The 17,086-nt window shown below is 43.6% G+C and overlaps 1 protein-coding gene across 1 annotated transcript in view; it reads left to right on the top strand.

The window, feature by feature from the left end:
• The window catches only part of NRP2 (neuropilin 2), a 343,921-nt gene that overhangs the window by 240,732 nt on the left and 86,103 nt on the right, over positions 1–17,086 (top strand). The window contains 1 exon segment of the mRNA XM_030210069.1: positions 16,685–16,950. Coding sequence (XP_030065929.1) covers positions 16,685–16,950 — 266 coding nt within the window.

Here is a 17,086-nt window from a genome sequence, read left to right as displayed (position 1 = left end):
CTACCTGACAGAAATCCTTGTGTGGGATTTGAACTCAGGTCATGGGCACAGTAACATAGTAGATGATAGCAGATAGAAACCTGAACGGTCCATCCAGTCTGCTTAACAGTCACACTCATTATCAATTCATGATTAAACCAACAATGAATGTGGTATAAAATACTTGATCTTGGTCTTTCTTTGGCATTTCTGGGACAGACACCATAGAAGTCTATCCCGTAGTGTTCTCATGTTCCAACTACTGGAGTTGCCATTGAAGCCCATTCCAGCCTATCCCAATCCATTTTGTCTTATATGAAACGAGGCCATAGAAGCCCACCCAGCATTATCCTAACATTCCAACTACTGAAGTTGCCATCAAAGCCCTCTCCAATCCATCCTAAACTGTCTTGCCATATTAGGAACACAGACCATAGAAGTCTGCCCAGCACTGGCCTTAGTTATTCACATCCAGAGTTGCCTTCTAAGCACCACTCAACACATCAATACACATGCAGTCATTTAAGGTTTTTTTTTTTTTTGTACATCCATTTTCTAATAAGGGATTCGCTGTGTTCATCACCCTTTTTGAATTCCATCACTGTTTTTCTCTCTGTAATCTATTGTTAGTTTTGGAAAAATATTTCCCATTTTTTTTAGGTAGGTTTCAAAAGTCATCCAAGTTTTGTTAGTAGCATTGTTGTGTGCCAAGCTTAGCACTGATTGCAGCACTCGGCAGAGCTGGGCTCTTCAATTCTCCCCTAATCCCTGCTGTCTGCCTCTTATCACCTGAAATGCTCACTGTCATCTGTACTGCTGGCCCTGGGATTCTGCATCTTGGCCTTGCCAGTGGATTAGTTACGCCTTGTGGTTTATGAGGTGGTTGGATATGAGCTTGGATTTGTGAGTATATCATGCACTTCACTAATGCACAGGAAAAAAATGTTTATAGGGGCTATTAAAATGTGTGTGCGTGGGCATGTGTGTGTATCTCTCCATTTAAATTAAAAAAAAAAACTGTTAGTGCAACTTTATTAGAAGTTTTAAGAAAAAAAAGGAGTGGAAATACTAAGGGAAGCAATAAGATAGTTTTGCTATTTTTAGAAATGAAATATCTCATGCTGAAAACAAATCTGTTACCATATAACCTCCTGACAGAAAAGAGAATAGCTTTATTGTTCTCTTTCAGCTCCTTCATTCCTCAAATGATTTTCAACCCCCCCCCCCCCCCCTTCCTGGATTTTCCTTCCAGTATAAAACTCACTGCTAGACTCCAAGTCAAGAGAGGATAAAGAATGTCTTCTTTTTTGCCGGGTGGTCTTCTGACAAAAAAACCCCACAGCGCAACCAGTTCAGGCCAAAAGAAAACGGCTGTGCTTAGATGAGAAGCATGGCAAAATCCTCTAATCAGGTTCAAAGGTGTTGGAACGCTATCAGTCTGAAAGTGGGCACAGTTGCTGCCTTTTAAAACAGTTCTAACAATTGGAAAGCTATTGAATTTTTAAGAAGCAGGCACGACTTTTTATGCATTTAAAGACTGCAAATGTAAAACTTGAATGACATAATCCACAGGGAGTGGCATTTGCTGAGTGAGATAATGGCATGTTGTGGTTGAACTGTTATAAAGCAGACGTATACCATGGAATGTCTGCTTGTACTTACAGAAAGGTTAGAATATCTTTATTCTCCCAGGAACAATATTTTCTGGTTCAAGTGTTGAGGTGTGCTGTTTTCCCGTTGTTTGAGCCTTATTAGTTACTTTATTAGGCTCATCAGATGGACAGTTGTTTTTATACGGTATTCTGGTGACAGTTCTTGAATTGTAGCTATGGATGGCCCACTGTTTTGTTGGGGACCAATAACACTGGCTGAGCCGCGTACAGGGGAGAGGCTTGTATACAGGTGTAAGGATTGGGGTGGGGTGGAAGCAGGGGTGGACTGACCATTGGAACAATAGGGTAGTGCCTGAGGGCCCAGAGGGCCCACTCTCCCCTAGCCTCCATCTAGTTTAATTACTTTGATAGGTGGTTAAGGGCCCATGACCTTTAGTGCCCACTTAGCCATCTCGCTCCTCTTCAATCTGTTCAAAATTCTGCTGCACGACTTATATTCTGCCAGTGTCGCTATGCTCATATTAGCCCTCTCCTCAAGTCACTTCACTGGCTCCCTATCCATTTCCGCATATAGTTCAAAGTCCTCTTATTAAATTACAAGTGCATTCACTCTGCATCTCCTCAGTACCTCTCCACTCTTATCTCTCCCTACACTCCTCCCTGGGAACTCACTGGGTAAATCTCTCTTATCTGCACCCTTCTCCTCCACCGCTAACTCCAGACTCCGTTCCTTTTATCTTGCTGCACCATATGCCTGGAATAGATTTCCTGAGCCGGTACGTCAAGCTCCATCTCTGGCCATCTTCAAATCTAGGCTAAAAACCCACCTTTTTGATGCTACTTTTAACTCCTAACCATTACTCACTTGTTCAGTACCCTTATTTTATCATCCCCACCTTAGTAATTCTCTTATCTCATTATTTGTCCTGTTTGTATGTCCTAATTAGATTGTAAGCTCTGTCAAGCAGGGACTGTCTCTTCATGTTTAAGTGTACAGTGCTGCGTACGTCTAGTAGCGCTATAGAAATGATAAGTAGTAGTAGTAGTATTGCCCAGGGGCCCAGATCATTGTCAGTCCACCCCTGGGTGGGAGGCTTCTTAGTGGACAGGAGGGGTGGTTAATGGAAGGGGGTGAAGAAAAAATAAGAGGTTCATAAAGTGTTATAATCAATGACACTGTAGGAGAAAAGGTGGCTTGCTAGGTGAAGGAGGAATGGGATTGGTGGAATAGTGAAGGCTAGGTGATTGATTTAGGGTAAGGCAGAGAAACAGATCTCTGAGGAAAAGGAATGTTATGTTTTTTGGCAAGTTTAGATGGTAGAAGGGCTGTGGGGAGTACCACAGAAAGAACCAGGTGGTTTGTGAAAAGGTGGGAGGTTTGGACTGTTTTTCAGATTGTTTTGCCTGCTCCTTTCGTCCCTAATTTATACAGCTATGGGTGCTGGGGAGTGGGGGTTGTTTGGGTGGGTATGCAGTGGTTCTGTGGGCATGGGTTCTTAGGTTTAGGGTTTCCTAATAATTTGGGGGGGGAGGGGACCCAGCTGTGGAAAAGAAAGAGTATTATTCCAGGTGGCCATCAGTTTGGGGGAAGGGATTTTAAAAGAAAATAATTGGAGTGCGGTCTACTTGTGTGCAATACGGGTAGAAGTGAGCTCAGGTGACACCACAGATCTTGTGGGAATTTGTTCAGTTTGGAAACATTAATACACATTCTGGTCTGACAGGGCCACTATCCAGCTTATTTTCGAAAGAGAAGGCCGGCCATCTTCCAACACAAATCGGGAGATGGCCAGTCATCTCTCAAGGCCGGCGAAATCGGCATAATCGAAAGCCGATTTTTGCTGGCCTCAACTGCAGTCCGTCGCAGAGCCAACCAAACTTCAAGGGGGCGTGTTGGCAGGGTACACAAGGCGGGACAGGGCGGGACGGGGGCGTGGTACGAGATAGCCAGTTTCACCTGATAATGGAAAAAAGAAAGTCGGCCCTGACGAGCATTTGGCGGACTTTACTTGGTCCCTTTTTTTTCGGGTCCAAGTCCCAAAAAAGGTGCCCAAACTGACCAGATGACCACCGGAGGAAATCGGGGATGACCTCCCCTGACTCCCCCAGTGGTCACTAATCCCCTCCCACCCTAAAAAAACAACTTTAAAAACTTCTTTTGCCAGCCTCTAAGCCAGCCTCCAATGTCATACCCAGCTCCCTGACAGCAGTATGCAGGTCCCTGGAGCAGTTTTTAGTGGGTGCAGTGCACTTCAGGCAGGTGGACCCAGGCCCATCCCCCCCCCCTTACCTGTTACACTTGTGGTGGTAAATGGGAGCGCTCCAGACCCCCCCAAAAAACCCCACTGTACCCACATGTAAGTGCCCCCCTTCACCCATAAGGGCTATGGTAATGGTGTAGAGTTGTGGGGAGTGGGATTTGGGGGGCTCAGCACACAAGGTAAGGAAGCTATGCACCTAGGAGCTATTTTAATGTTTTGTTTTGTTTTTTAATTTTTAGAAGTGCCCCTAGGGTGCCTGGTTGGTGTCCTGGCATATCAGGGGGACCAGTGCACAACAAATGCTGGCTCCTCCCACAACCAAATGCCTTGGATTTGGCCGGGTTTGAGATGGCCGGCCTCGGTTTCCATTATTGGCAAAAACCGAAGCCGGCCATCTGAAGCCCGGCCATCTCTGACATTTGGCTGGCACCAACCGTATTATCGAAATGAAAGATGGCTGGCCATCTCGTTTGAAAATACGGTTGGCCCCGCCCCTTCGCGGCGCCGTCCTCGGAGATGGATGCCCTTAGAGATGGCCGGCCCCGTTTGAAAATGCCCCTCCATGTCATCACCAACAAGGTGACAGGGTTAAAGGAGGAAGTTCAAGGCCACTCTGGAAGAAGGGCTGAATTAAATTTGATTCTGTTACATTTGTTACTGGTTGAAATGAAATAGGTACTTCCAAATTGTTGTTCCATGAAAAATATGTAATGGCTGATATTTTGTATTGATTAAGGTTGGAATGTTATGAGTACAATGGAAGTGGTGCATGTACCAAATGTTATGTAGCTCTGGTAAAAGTAAGGCTGCTAGAATTAACTCCATTACAATTATAATTTGGATGTGCATTTACTTTTTCTTCCAAACAGAAACTCAACACAGTGAAGAGACATTTTATTGTGATACCTGTTATTTGTTAAGAAATAGGTTTCTAATAGGTTTCTCCTTTTCCAGTCCTTGTTTACCAAAGTAATTTTTGTGTTTGAAACCAGGCCACAGTTCAAGCAATATATGATGAGTCCCTGCTCAAAGAGCTTACAGTTGAAGTGGGCAGTTGAGGCACAGGAAGATAAAGGGGTCCTTTTACTAAGGTGCACTAATGGATTTAGCATGCTCTAAGCCCAGATTTAATAAGGCAGTATTTAGGGCTTCTTAAATATTTTTTTCCGGGCGCTGCCCTAATTTATGCATTAGTACATGGGTTTTGCAAAAATAATTAGCACAGGAGCACTAAATGCTCTTATTCCATTAGCACATATTAACGTGAACACACTAGCTGGGTAACATTCTCATCCCCATTCCCTGCTCATGACATGCCATCTCCTAAAAATGTTTGTAAACAAATAAATAACATGCAATTAGCACATGCAAACTAGAAAATTACCTCAAAACGCTTTAACACATTTTGTGTAAGCCTTTCTTTCATGTGCTAAACACAAGTTAGGGCTTAACACCATTTAGTAAAAAGGTCCCTTAGATTCTAAGCCCTCTGGGACAAGGACATACCCGCTATAACTCACTGTGAGCTACTTCTGAAAGGGCATGAGCTACAGTCCAAAGAAACCAATTTTCTTGTGACTGCTTCTAGAACTAAGAGGACTTTGTGGCTGTGGCTAAATATCCTTTACAAATTCTATCTCATATTAATCCAATCACCTCTATTCAGAACGTTTGCATTAGACCAGGGGCTGTCAACCCAGTCCACCCAAAATAACAGGTCTGGCTACGCTGGGAAGAGTCTAATGCAGAGGTTCTCAACCTAGTCCTCGGGACACACCTAGCCAGTCAGGTTTTCAGGATACCCAAAATGAGATAGATTTGCATACCCTACCTCCATGGTATGCAAATTTATCTCATGCATATTCATTGTGGGTATCCTAAAAACCTGACTGGCTAGGTGTGTCCCGAGGACTAGGTTGAGAACCTCTGCATTAGACTCTTCTTGACCCACTACAATCTGGTTTTCGCCCTCTCCACTCAACCGAAACTGCTCTTACTAAAGTCTCCAATGACCTATTACTGGCTAAATCCAGAGGTCTCTATTCCATCCTCATTCTTCTTGATCTTTCCGCTGCTTTTGACACTGTCGATCACAGCATACTCCTTGATATCCTGTCCTCACTTGGATTCCAAGGCTCTGTCCTTTCCTGGTTCTCTTCCTACCTCTCCCTCCGCACCTTTAGTGTTCACTCTGGTGGATCCTCTTCTACTTCTATCCCTCTGCCTGTCGGCATACCTCAGGGTTCTGTTCTTGGTCCCCTCCTCTTTTCTATCTACACTTCTTCCCTTGGTTCATTAATCTCATCCCATGGCCTTTCCTACCATCTCTATGCTGATGACTCCCAAATCTACCTTTCTACCCCTGATATCTCACCTTGCATCGAAACCAAAGTTTCAGCGTGCTTGTCTGACATTGCTATCTGGATGTCTCAACGTCACCTGAAATTAAACATGACCAAAACCGAACTTCTCATTTTTCCCCCCAAACCCACCTCCCCACTCCCCCCGTTTTCTATTTCTGTTGATGGCTCTCTCATTCTCCCTGTCTCCTTGGCTCGAAACCTTGGGGTCATCTTTGACTCTTCTCTCTCCCTCTCTGCTCACATCCAGCAGATCGCCCTGTCGTTTCTTTCTTTACAACATCCGTAAAATCCGCCCCTTTCTTTCCGAGCACTCTACCAAAACCCTCATCCACACCCTTGTCACCTCTCGTTTAGACTACTGCAATCTGCTTCTCCCACTTAGTCACCTCTCCCCTCTCCAATCGGTTCAAAACTCTGCTGCCCGTCTCGTCTTCCGCCAGGGTCGCTTTACTCATACTACCCCTCTCCTCAAGTCGCTTCACTGGCTCCTTATCCGTTTTCACATCCTGTTCAAACTTCTTCTACTAACCTATAAATGTACTCACTCTGCTGCTCCCCAGTATCTCTCCCCACTCGTCCTTCCCTATACCCCTTCACGTGCACTCCACTCCATGGATAAATCCTTCTTATCTGTTCCCTTCTCCACTACTGCCAACTCCAGACTTCGCGCCTTCTGTCTCACTGCACCCTATGCCTGGAATAAACTTCCTGAGCCCCTACGTCTTGCCCCTTCCTTGGCCACCTTTAAATCTAGACTGAAAGCCCACCTCTTTAACATTGCTTTTGACTTGTAACCATTTGTAACCACCTGTCTCCACCTACCCTCCTCCTTCCTGTACACAATAATTGATTTGATTTGCTTACTTTATTTTTTTGTCTATTAGATTGTAAGCTCTTTGAGCAGGGACTGTCTTTCTTCTATGTTTGTGCAGCGCTGCGTATGCCTTGTAGCGCTATAGAAATGCTAAATAGTAGTAGTAGTAGTAGCGTAGCCAGACCTGTTATTTTGGGTGGACCCACAGCTAATTTGGATAGGCCTTCCCAAACTACCCTCCCTTTATCCTGCATCTTGCTCCTTCTCTTCTGCCCCAGAATCTGGAATTTTCTGCCCCCACCCTGTACATCAGCTTCTTCAAGGGGGTGGCAGTGACGAGCATTGGCAATTTGCGCCAGCCCCGCAGGCTTCCCTCTGCCATGTCCCACCAGTGAGGAAACTGGAAATGACATCAGAGAGGGTGAGCCATAGCAGAGGGAAGCCTGCGGGCTGGTGCAGGCAACAGATGCACGTCGCTGCCCCCGCCTGCGAAAGTGATGAGGTAGACCGTGAAGGGGGAGTTTTAGAGAGAAGGGGGAGTTGCCGGACTGTGGGCAAATGAATGGGGGCAGATGCCAGATCTGGATGTGGGAGAGAGGGAAGCAAGGCAGCCACTACTGAATTGTCTTAGGTGAGCCTGAGCCAAGAATGGGTGGGCCGAGGTCCACCCGTAGCTACACCACTGGATATTAGTTTCTTCCCCAGTACCTTGCTGAGGGTATTTGTGCTGAGGTTTTTGCGCCTGATAGCTGAGATATTTCTGTAAGAAGGGGGACCAGCATAACTGACAGACTAGATAGGATAATTGGGTATTTGCCATCATCTTGTATGTTCTTATCTATGCCAAGTACAAATACAAAAGGATGCAGATAGAGAAAATATCCAACAATCACAATACTCCTGACAATAATCCCGACAAGGGCCCTGTTTCACGAATAGTCCTCGGGGGAAATGCTACATGAAAGGCACAACCCAAAGTCAGACTGAGAGTGGTCTGGGCCCCCCGCCCGGCCGCTGCCTGACACCCCCTACCTCCATGCTGCTGCTCCCCCTACCGCTGCAGACAATGCCCCCGCTGCCCTGGTCCTACCTGAAGGGCCCTGGTGATCTGGTGGTCTCTGCGGGGGGGGGGGGGAGCTTGTTCTTTCCTGCCTGCTGCACTACCGCTATTCCCCCACCTGCCAGTGCTGCCATGTTTTCAAAATGGCAGCCAAGACTTCCCATGGTAGTCTCGTGGGTCTCGACAGTCTCACAAGGTTTCCGCAGGGAGTCTCAACTGCTGTTTTTAAAATATAGTGGTGCTGTGCATGGGGAATAGTGGCAGCACAACGGGCAGGAAAGAACATGTTCTACCCCGCAGAGGCCACTAGATCACCAGCGGCGCTTTTTAAGGTAGGACCGGGGAGGGCTGTAGTGTGTGACTGGCATCCGGGCAGAGCCTCTGGGCCCCCTAGAGCCTCTAGGCCCTCGGGCAGTGACCGGTTGCCCGAATGGTCAGTCTGCCCCTGGTGCAACCTAATCAGTCTCACTCCTCCGGGATTATACCCTAAGAATTGGAGGTTGTGATGGAATGTTCCTAACCATTCAGCTGACGCCTTCAGGAGAACTCAGTGGTTGGGAACTACACTTCATAAATATTTTGAAAGTTAAGTGCATGACGTTTTATACAAGATTTTGTATTTTTTTGAGTGCAAGTAATGTAAATGATTTTGTATATCAATATTGACAAGTGAGCATTAATAGGACATTAAGAAATCAATATATGGAATTTTTTTGACTTATAATGCTGCTAACATACCAAAGGTTATCCATTGAAGTGATACTACTAAAGAGTCCACTGAGGTCTTTTTTTTCCATACACTGGAATTCCTGACTTCCAAATATATGATACATATAATAGATTGGGTATTGTGATTGTTGGTTGTTCTTATCTATGACATGGTTGTTATGTAAATAGAAAGGGATCTCGTCACATTGCACTCTCACCACCTCATCCCTGAGAGTCATATGCACTCTTTCCATGGAATTTCTTTACAAACAAATGTGATACTCAAATACAGAGATAGAAATAGCTGCAACATTCTGGTCACACTGGAATAAGAAAAAAATGGAAATAAAACAAACCAGAAATATGACATTTCTAAAGTCCACATCAAGGAGAGAAAAAGAACAAATTTCAAATCATAAATTAAGGCACTTAATGGGGAAGACAGTCGTATTTCTCTCTAAGGACCAGTTTGTTGTTATATGCAAAAGAATTTCCAGGTACATTTTCCTGTGGGCATTACTTGCTATTATACAGTGTTGGTAATTTATTAAACATATTGGACATGTATTTTTTGAAATGGAATATTTGTTTTAATTATTCAGATCCCACAAGAGTGTAAAATAGAAATGTTTCCATTTTCAGATGTCATGTACCACTTCAATAAACATGCAGTGCACAGTTTGGGATCATATTCACTGCTATCTTATGTTCAGCTCTCAGCAGGTGTTCAGGCAGGGGGTAATCCACCAGTGTAATAAGAGATTGAATTGCTAGAGAGATAGAGACTGCCAGTTGCTGAGAAAACCTGTAAGACATATTGGTGATTGATTGACAGTACTGCAGAAAATATACAGAAAAAAATGGGTACTTATAAATTACTGGTTGGAAACGGTGTCCCTTCTTCTTCTTTCCATTTAGAACATAAAACAGACAGAACAGAAATTAGGGAGGGTAATAAACTAATAATAGGTGATTTCAATTATCCTGATATTGACTAGGTAAATGTAAGATCATGGCATGCTAGGGAGGTTAAATTCCTTGATGAAATCAAGGACTGCTTTATGGAGCAGCTAGTTCAGGAACCAACAAGAAGGGAGAACAATTCTAGACCTAGTCCTTAGTGGAGAGCATGATCTGGTGCAGGAGGTAATGATACTGCGGCCACTTGATAACAGTGGTCATAACATGATCAGATTTGAGTAAGAACACACTGAAAATCCAATATGTTAGCATTTAACTTTCCAAAAGGAGACTATGATAAAATGAGAATGGTTAAAAAAAAAGCTTAGAGGAGCAGCTGCAGAGGTCAAAAATTTACATTAGGCATGGATGCTATTTAAAAATACCATCCTGGAAGCCCAGACCAAATATATTCCATGTATTAAAAAAAGGGTGGCAGTGGAAAGTTAAAGCGCCAGATCCCTGAGGAAGCCTGATGGTGAAACAGGTCCCGTCAGGAAAAAGATAAGTGCGCTATATGGTGTTTGGACTGAATTATTTTTACAAAAAATATATATTGTTAAAATTAAAGGTTTAATAGTGATTTTTAAGGTTTTTTTCTGGCCGATGAAAGATTGAAGTCTGACGAGTGTTGCTTTAGTTATCATACCACAGACTGGTCAGTAGGGTGTTGTATTAACACAGATCTCTGAGGCCTTTTCCCTTTAATTGTATTAAAATAGAAGTGTGCTGTCGATAGTAGTGACTTAGTATCAATATATGGAGAAATACCAGTGCCAGAAATGGTATTCAATGCTGATGATTCAAAGAAATTGAAACAAATCTCTGTAAACCTGGAAGATGTAATGGGACAATTTGACAAATTGAGTAGCAAATCATCTGGACCAGATGGTATATATCCCCGAGTACTGATAGAATTGAAAAATGAACTTGCAGAGCTATTGTTAGTAATATGTAATTTATCTTTAAAAATCAAGCATGGTACCGGAGGATTGGAGTGTGGCCAAGGGCTAAAAAGGGTTCCAGAGGTGATCCAGGAAATTATAAGGTAGAGACTATTATAGAGAACAAATTTACAGAGTGTATACATAAGCATAGATTAATGAGGACAAAGCCAGCATGGATTTAGTCAAGGGATATTTTGCCTCACCAATCTACTACATTTCTTTGAAGGTGTGAAAAAACATGTAGGTAAAGGTGAGCCGGTCAATGTTGTGTATCTGGATTTTCATAAGGCATTTGGCAAAGTACCTCATGAAAGACTTCTGAGGAAATTAGCAAGTCATTGGATAGGAAGTAATGCCCTATTGTGGATTAAAAGCTGATGAAACAGAGAGTAGGGGTTAAATGGTCAGAATTCTCAGTGGAGAAGAGTAAATAGTGGGGTTCCGCAGGGGTCTCTGCTGGGACCGCTGCTTTTTAGCATATTTATAAATGATCTAGAGATGCTTTCCTCACCCCCCCCCCCCCCTTAACGTTTTACTCCTTCTCTGATCTCCTCCCTTTTTTTTATATTCAACCAACCAAGCATCCAATATAAAAGAATTTTTTTGAATTGTTTGACTGTTGTTGACTGTTTAGTAACCAGTGATTGATGTGATCTGTGGTATAACAAAGTGCCAGAATAAATAATAATAAAAAAAAACTAGTGAGGTAATTACATTAACGTTATTCAGAGTTGTTAAATCACAAGAGAATTGTGAAAAATTGCAAGATGACCATATGAGACTGGGAGACTGGGCATCTAAGTGACAGATGACATTTAGGGCCCTGTTTACTAAGCTGCACTAGAGACACATTAGCGTTTTTAGCACGCGCTAAGCATTAGCGTGTACTAACCGTGTAGATGTTCATAATATTCCTAGGGTTCTACACAGGTAGCGTGCACTAATTTTTAGCACGTGCTAAAAACGCTTACACACCTTAGTAAACAAGGCCCTTAATGTGAGCAAGTGCAAAGTGATGCATGTGGGAAAGAGGAACCCAAACTATAGCTATGTGATGCAAGATTCCACATTAGGAGTCACCGACCAGGGAAAGGATCTTGGTGTCATCACCAGGGCCGTGCCTGGGGTCTGTGGCGCCCCCCTGCAGCCTATCAGTTGGCGCCCCCCCTGCAGACTATCAGTTGGCGGCGGCGCCGCCCCCCCCCCCCCCCCCCCGTGAAAATGATTGCTCACCACTTGCCACACTGACAGGAATTGTCAGCAATATTCTTAGAAAGAAATTGCTATACATTGCAAAATAAGATAGCAGATGTAAATTCTCAAAGTGGACATATTCCAAACACTAAAATGAAAATAAAATGATTTTTTTTCTACCTTTGTTGTCTGGTGACTTTCTTTTTCTGATCATGCTGGCCCAGTATCTGATTCTGCTGCTAATCTGTCCTCTTAACTCCGTTTCCAGGGCTTCCTTTCCATTTATTTCTTTCCTTTCCTCCTTCTTCTTCATTTCTGGTCCTCAGCTTCTGCCTATTTTCTTCATCCATGTGCAGTTTTTCTCTCTTCCTTTTCCCTCATTTCATCTCCTTCATCTCTCTTCCCTCCCCTCTATGTCCGGCAATTTCTCCTCTCTCCCTGAGCCCTGCCCTCCCAATCCATGCCCATCCATGCTCCTCTGTCCCCTGCCCCCTCCATTCATCCCTTTCCAGCAATTCCCCTCTCTCCCTGAGCCCTGCCCTCCCAATCCAGCCCATCCATGCTCCTCTGTCCCCTGCCCCCTCCATTAATCCCTATCCAGCAATTCCCCTCTCTCCTTCCATGACCCCCCCTCGCATCCATGCTCCTCTCTCTCCCATGTCCCAGCCTGGCCCGTCCTCTTCTCCCCCCCCCCTTCGCATCCATGCTCTCGTTTCTCCCCTGCCCTCCCGCTCCCATTGTTCAACTGCCCACCCTCTTCTCTCCCCCCAACATCCCTTTTCTTTTTTTTTCTTTTTAAATTTACCTTGTGGCGGTTCCGGCAGCACAGCGTCAGGGAAGGAGGCGGCGCTCCCGACGTCTAGCCTTCCCTTCGCTGTGTTCCGCCTTCTTCTGACGTCATCCTTGACGTCAGAAGAAGGCGGAACACAGCGAAGGGAAGGCTAGAGACGTCGGGAGCGCCACCTCCTTCCCTGACGCTGCGCTGCCGGAACCGCCACGAGGTAAATTTAAAAAGAAAAAAAAAGAAAAGGGATGTTGCGGGAGGGCGAGCGAGGTGAGCATGGTGAGGCGGCGCCCCCCAGAGGGAAGCGCCCCCCTGCCATGCTTACCTCGCTTACCGTGTTAGCACGGCCCTGGTCATCACTGATGATACATTGAAAACCTCTGCTCAGTGTGCAGCGGTGGCTAAGAAAGCAAATAGAATGTTAGGAATTATTAGGAAATAAGAATGGAAAACAAAAATAAGGAAGTTATAATTCCTTTGTAACGCGGCATGGTGCGACCGCATCTCGAATACTGTGTGCAGTTCTGGTCACCACATCTCAAAAAAGATATAGCGGAGTTAGAAAAGGTACAGAGAAGGGTGACGAAAATGATAAAGGTGATGGGAAGACTTCCCTATGAAGAAAGACTAGAGCAGCTAGGGCTCTTTAGCTTGGAGAAGAGACAGCAGAGGGGAGATATGATAGAGATCTATAAAATAATGAGTGTAGTGAAATGGGTAGACATGAATTGCTTATTTAATTTTTCCAAAAATACTAGGAATAGGGGGCATTGCAAGAAAACTACTAAGTAGTAAATTTAAAACAAATCAGAGAAAATATTTCTTCGCTCAATGTGTAATTAAACTCTGGAATTCGTTGTCAGAAAATGTGGTAAAAGCAGCTTAGCAGGGTTTTTAAAAAGGTAAAGAAAGTCTATAAGCCATTATTAAGATGGACTTGGGAAAATCCTCTGCTTATTTCAAGGATAAGCAGCAATGTTTTTTCTGTTTTGGGATTTTTCCAGATACTTGTGACCTGGATTGGTCAGTGTTGGAAAGAGGATACTGGGCTTGATGGACCTTCTGTTTTATGTAATTTGTCAAGGCAGCATTTATGTGCCAGTTCATTGTCTTCATCAACTGCTTCGTTGCAATATTATACTAATAAGTCATAATTCTTGTAAAGCACTTACAGCAAAATGCCTAGATAGCCATCTGACCTCATTTAGAAGTTTAAATGAAATAGCTTCATATTCTGCTGCCTTTGCAATTTCATGAAAGTTCACCTTTCACACACTAGATCTGCATAAAATTGTATAGGTGCTGAGTATAAAAATTCCTCTATCATAAACAGAATCCAGGCCATGGGAGGCAGGCTGGCTAAGTCCCGTGATTGGCGCTAAGCCCAGATACTCAATGCCGGGCCATTTCCAGTGACCAGTATTAAATATCCGGAGTTTTTTTTGGTCAGTTTAAACTTAATCGTTTAAGTTAATGTTCAGCGTTAACCAGCTGAGTTTATAGCAGCCAAGGATAGGACTGCTATTTAGGTGGTCCTGTTTAGCAGCTAAATGTAGCCAGCAATGCACTGATTTGTGGCTAGCCATTTATATCATGCAATATAGCCAGTTATATAGTGCACCTAGAAATCTGTGCCATAATCTAAGCATATTCTTTAAGAACTCGTGTAACTTATTTGGCTTAACAAGCTAATCAGTGTTGCTAACAGCTCTTAACAAGTAATAATGAGCACTAATTGGCAATAATTACAATTTACACACACAAGTCACTAAGGGACCCTTTTACTAAGCCACGTAGGTACCTCTGCGTGCCCAATGTGCGCCAAAATGGAGTCACCACCCAGCTACTACGTGGCCCTTACGATAATTTAATTTTGACGCATGTCCAGAAAATTTTATTTTCTGACACGTGTAGCAGATACGCATCAAGTGGCATTCTACAAGCATAGGTCATTACCACCCTGTTAATGCGTGAGACCTTACCACTAAGTCAATGGCTGGCGGTAAGATTTGAGACCCAAAATGGATGTGCGCCAGTTTTGATTTTGCGGCATGTCCATTTCCAGCAAAACTTTTAAAAGGCATTTTTTACAGGCGTGCTGAAAAATGGATCTGCGCATGTCAAAATCCGCACCTATACTACCACAGGCCATTAGTAAAAGGACCCCTATGCATATTCTGTAACACAGTGCACCTAACTTCTAATATGCACAGGCAAAATCGTAACAAAATCATTATCACAATAAAACTGCTTAATTGCTGAAAGTAATGCAACACTGTTACAAGCTACCAACTTAATAAATGCCAGCAAACACAGTGGCATGTGTAGGACCGCAACCTTTTAGAGCCCAGCTGAAGAGCACTTGCAATCAAATCTCTGTAAATAGGTCTCTTGATAGCAGGAGTAGAAGCTGATACCATCTTAGATTTATTTTTCTTCTTAACCATATCTGCTGCCAACCAAGACCCCATATACTCCACAACCAAGTTCCAAAAAGAGTCTGGTACCACTCTGTTTCATTCTGCCAGTGCTCCAAAGGGGCTCGACAGGAGTGTTTCCAATTGGGCATGCCCCTAAGACCACACTGCAGCACTCTTGGGAATATAAGAAGCTAGCAACCAAGTGATGACATGGAAGGGCACCCTCTCTTTGTCTCAATGATGAGAATGCAAGGCTAGTGATGTTCCAGAGCTTAAGGTAGCAGAGCAGGTTTGACCTCAGAAATGCTGGTGCAGCTGCTAGAGCCTCTTTCTCTCCCAACACTGGCATCACTCTCGGGAGTATAAGGGTCCATCTCCAGCTCCCAGTGATAACATGGCATGGTGCAATCCCCTTACCTGCAAAGTGAGAATGCACGGTCAGTGATGTTCCAAGGCTTAAAATAGCAGGGCAGGCCTCAGATGCACCAATGCAGCTGCCAGAGCCAATAAAACAGGAGGCGGCATGAGCCTATCTGGCCCATTATGTGGGCTGAAGCTTGCCACCATATTGAGTGACCCAAAACATTTGCAGAAGCTATTGAAAAACAATAGGAAAATTGTGAGGGTTATGTTGTTTTATTAAACCTCCTTGGCTTTGCATTCTTTCTGTTAGGAGGGGAGGGGGAGTATGGGGAGTTTTCAAGGGGTTTGTTTTGGGTACACCAATATTTATTTATTTGTTACATTTGTATCCCACCTTTTTGCAGGCTCAATGTGGCTTACTTAGTACCGTAAACAGCGTTAGCCGATTCCGGTATGAATAAGGTGATATTGAGGTACATGTATGGTAAAGACCATTGGGGGGGGAACTTATAGAGGGAGAGGAAGGATTAAGATATGTCCAGTTATGATCTTTGGATACGTTATGACACTGGTATCCCTTGCCAGTCAGGATTTCAGGATATCCAAAATGGAGTATGCATGAAAGATCTGCATATAATAGAGGCAGTGTATGCAAATCAAGATCATGCATATTCATTGTGGATATCCTGAAAAGCCAATATGGTGGCTGATAGTGAAAACTGGCTTCAACTTTTTGATGTCATGCTGTCTCCTCCCTTATTAAACCTCCTTGTCCAGAGCTATCTCCTCTCCCTTCCATGGAAATTAAAGCATGGTAGAAATCAGGTGAAACTGTGTTGTGTTGATACTTTAATAACAAATGGCAATGACGAGACAATCGTAGGTACTGTCTTGCCATGTTTTACATTCTGAATGGTTTCTTCTGAAAAGTATAGGGAAATAAACCATCAGGCTTCTGATCATGGAACAAATTATGACACAGCTGATGATAACATAATTTGTTTTTCTGCATTCGTTTTCAGATTAACACTAGTATTTACTTTGATAGATTCCTTCTCTGGTCCTCATTTGTTCCTTATTTAGGGGCAGTGTTTTCATGATGATATTCTAACTTTATTCTTTTTGTGTACACGTCATAAATGTATACACACACATGAGACAATATAGAACTCAAAACCAATCAGAGTGTGTAATTTTCTTTGTGTTTTCATTTCTCAGGGGACAATAAAAGTTATTTAAGGCTGCCAAACAATGGGATTAGAGAGGGGCACCATGCCCGAATAATCAGCCCCAAGATCCACTTTCCCAGGAGTGCCCTGTGCATGGTATTCCAGTACCAAAGATTAGATGGCAATGGAGGAGCTCTGCAGGTACAACGAGTATCTGACCTGGAAATGAAATTATTGTGGGTCGTTCAAGAAGACCAAGGAAATGACTGGAAAGAAGGCCGAATCATGTTGCCAAGCTATGATTTAGAATACCAGGTATGGTACATATAAGATCCTGCTAGTAAAATAATTTCAATACTTATTTCATCCTTTATCGCTCATCATCAACAGCTCACTTTAGTGGTACCTTTACTTATGCTTTTATGGTACCTAAATTGTATTCTCTTTGTTA

This window comes from Microcaecilia unicolor, chromosome 7 (assembly GCF_901765095.1).
Source record: "Microcaecilia unicolor chromosome 7, aMicUni1.1, whole genome shotgun sequence".
Taxonomy (NCBI): domain Eukaryota; kingdom Metazoa; phylum Chordata; class Amphibia; order Gymnophiona; family Siphonopidae; genus Microcaecilia; species Microcaecilia unicolor.
The sequence above is the reverse complement of the archived record's forward strand: the minus strand, read 5'-3'. Positions and strand labels throughout refer to the sequence as shown.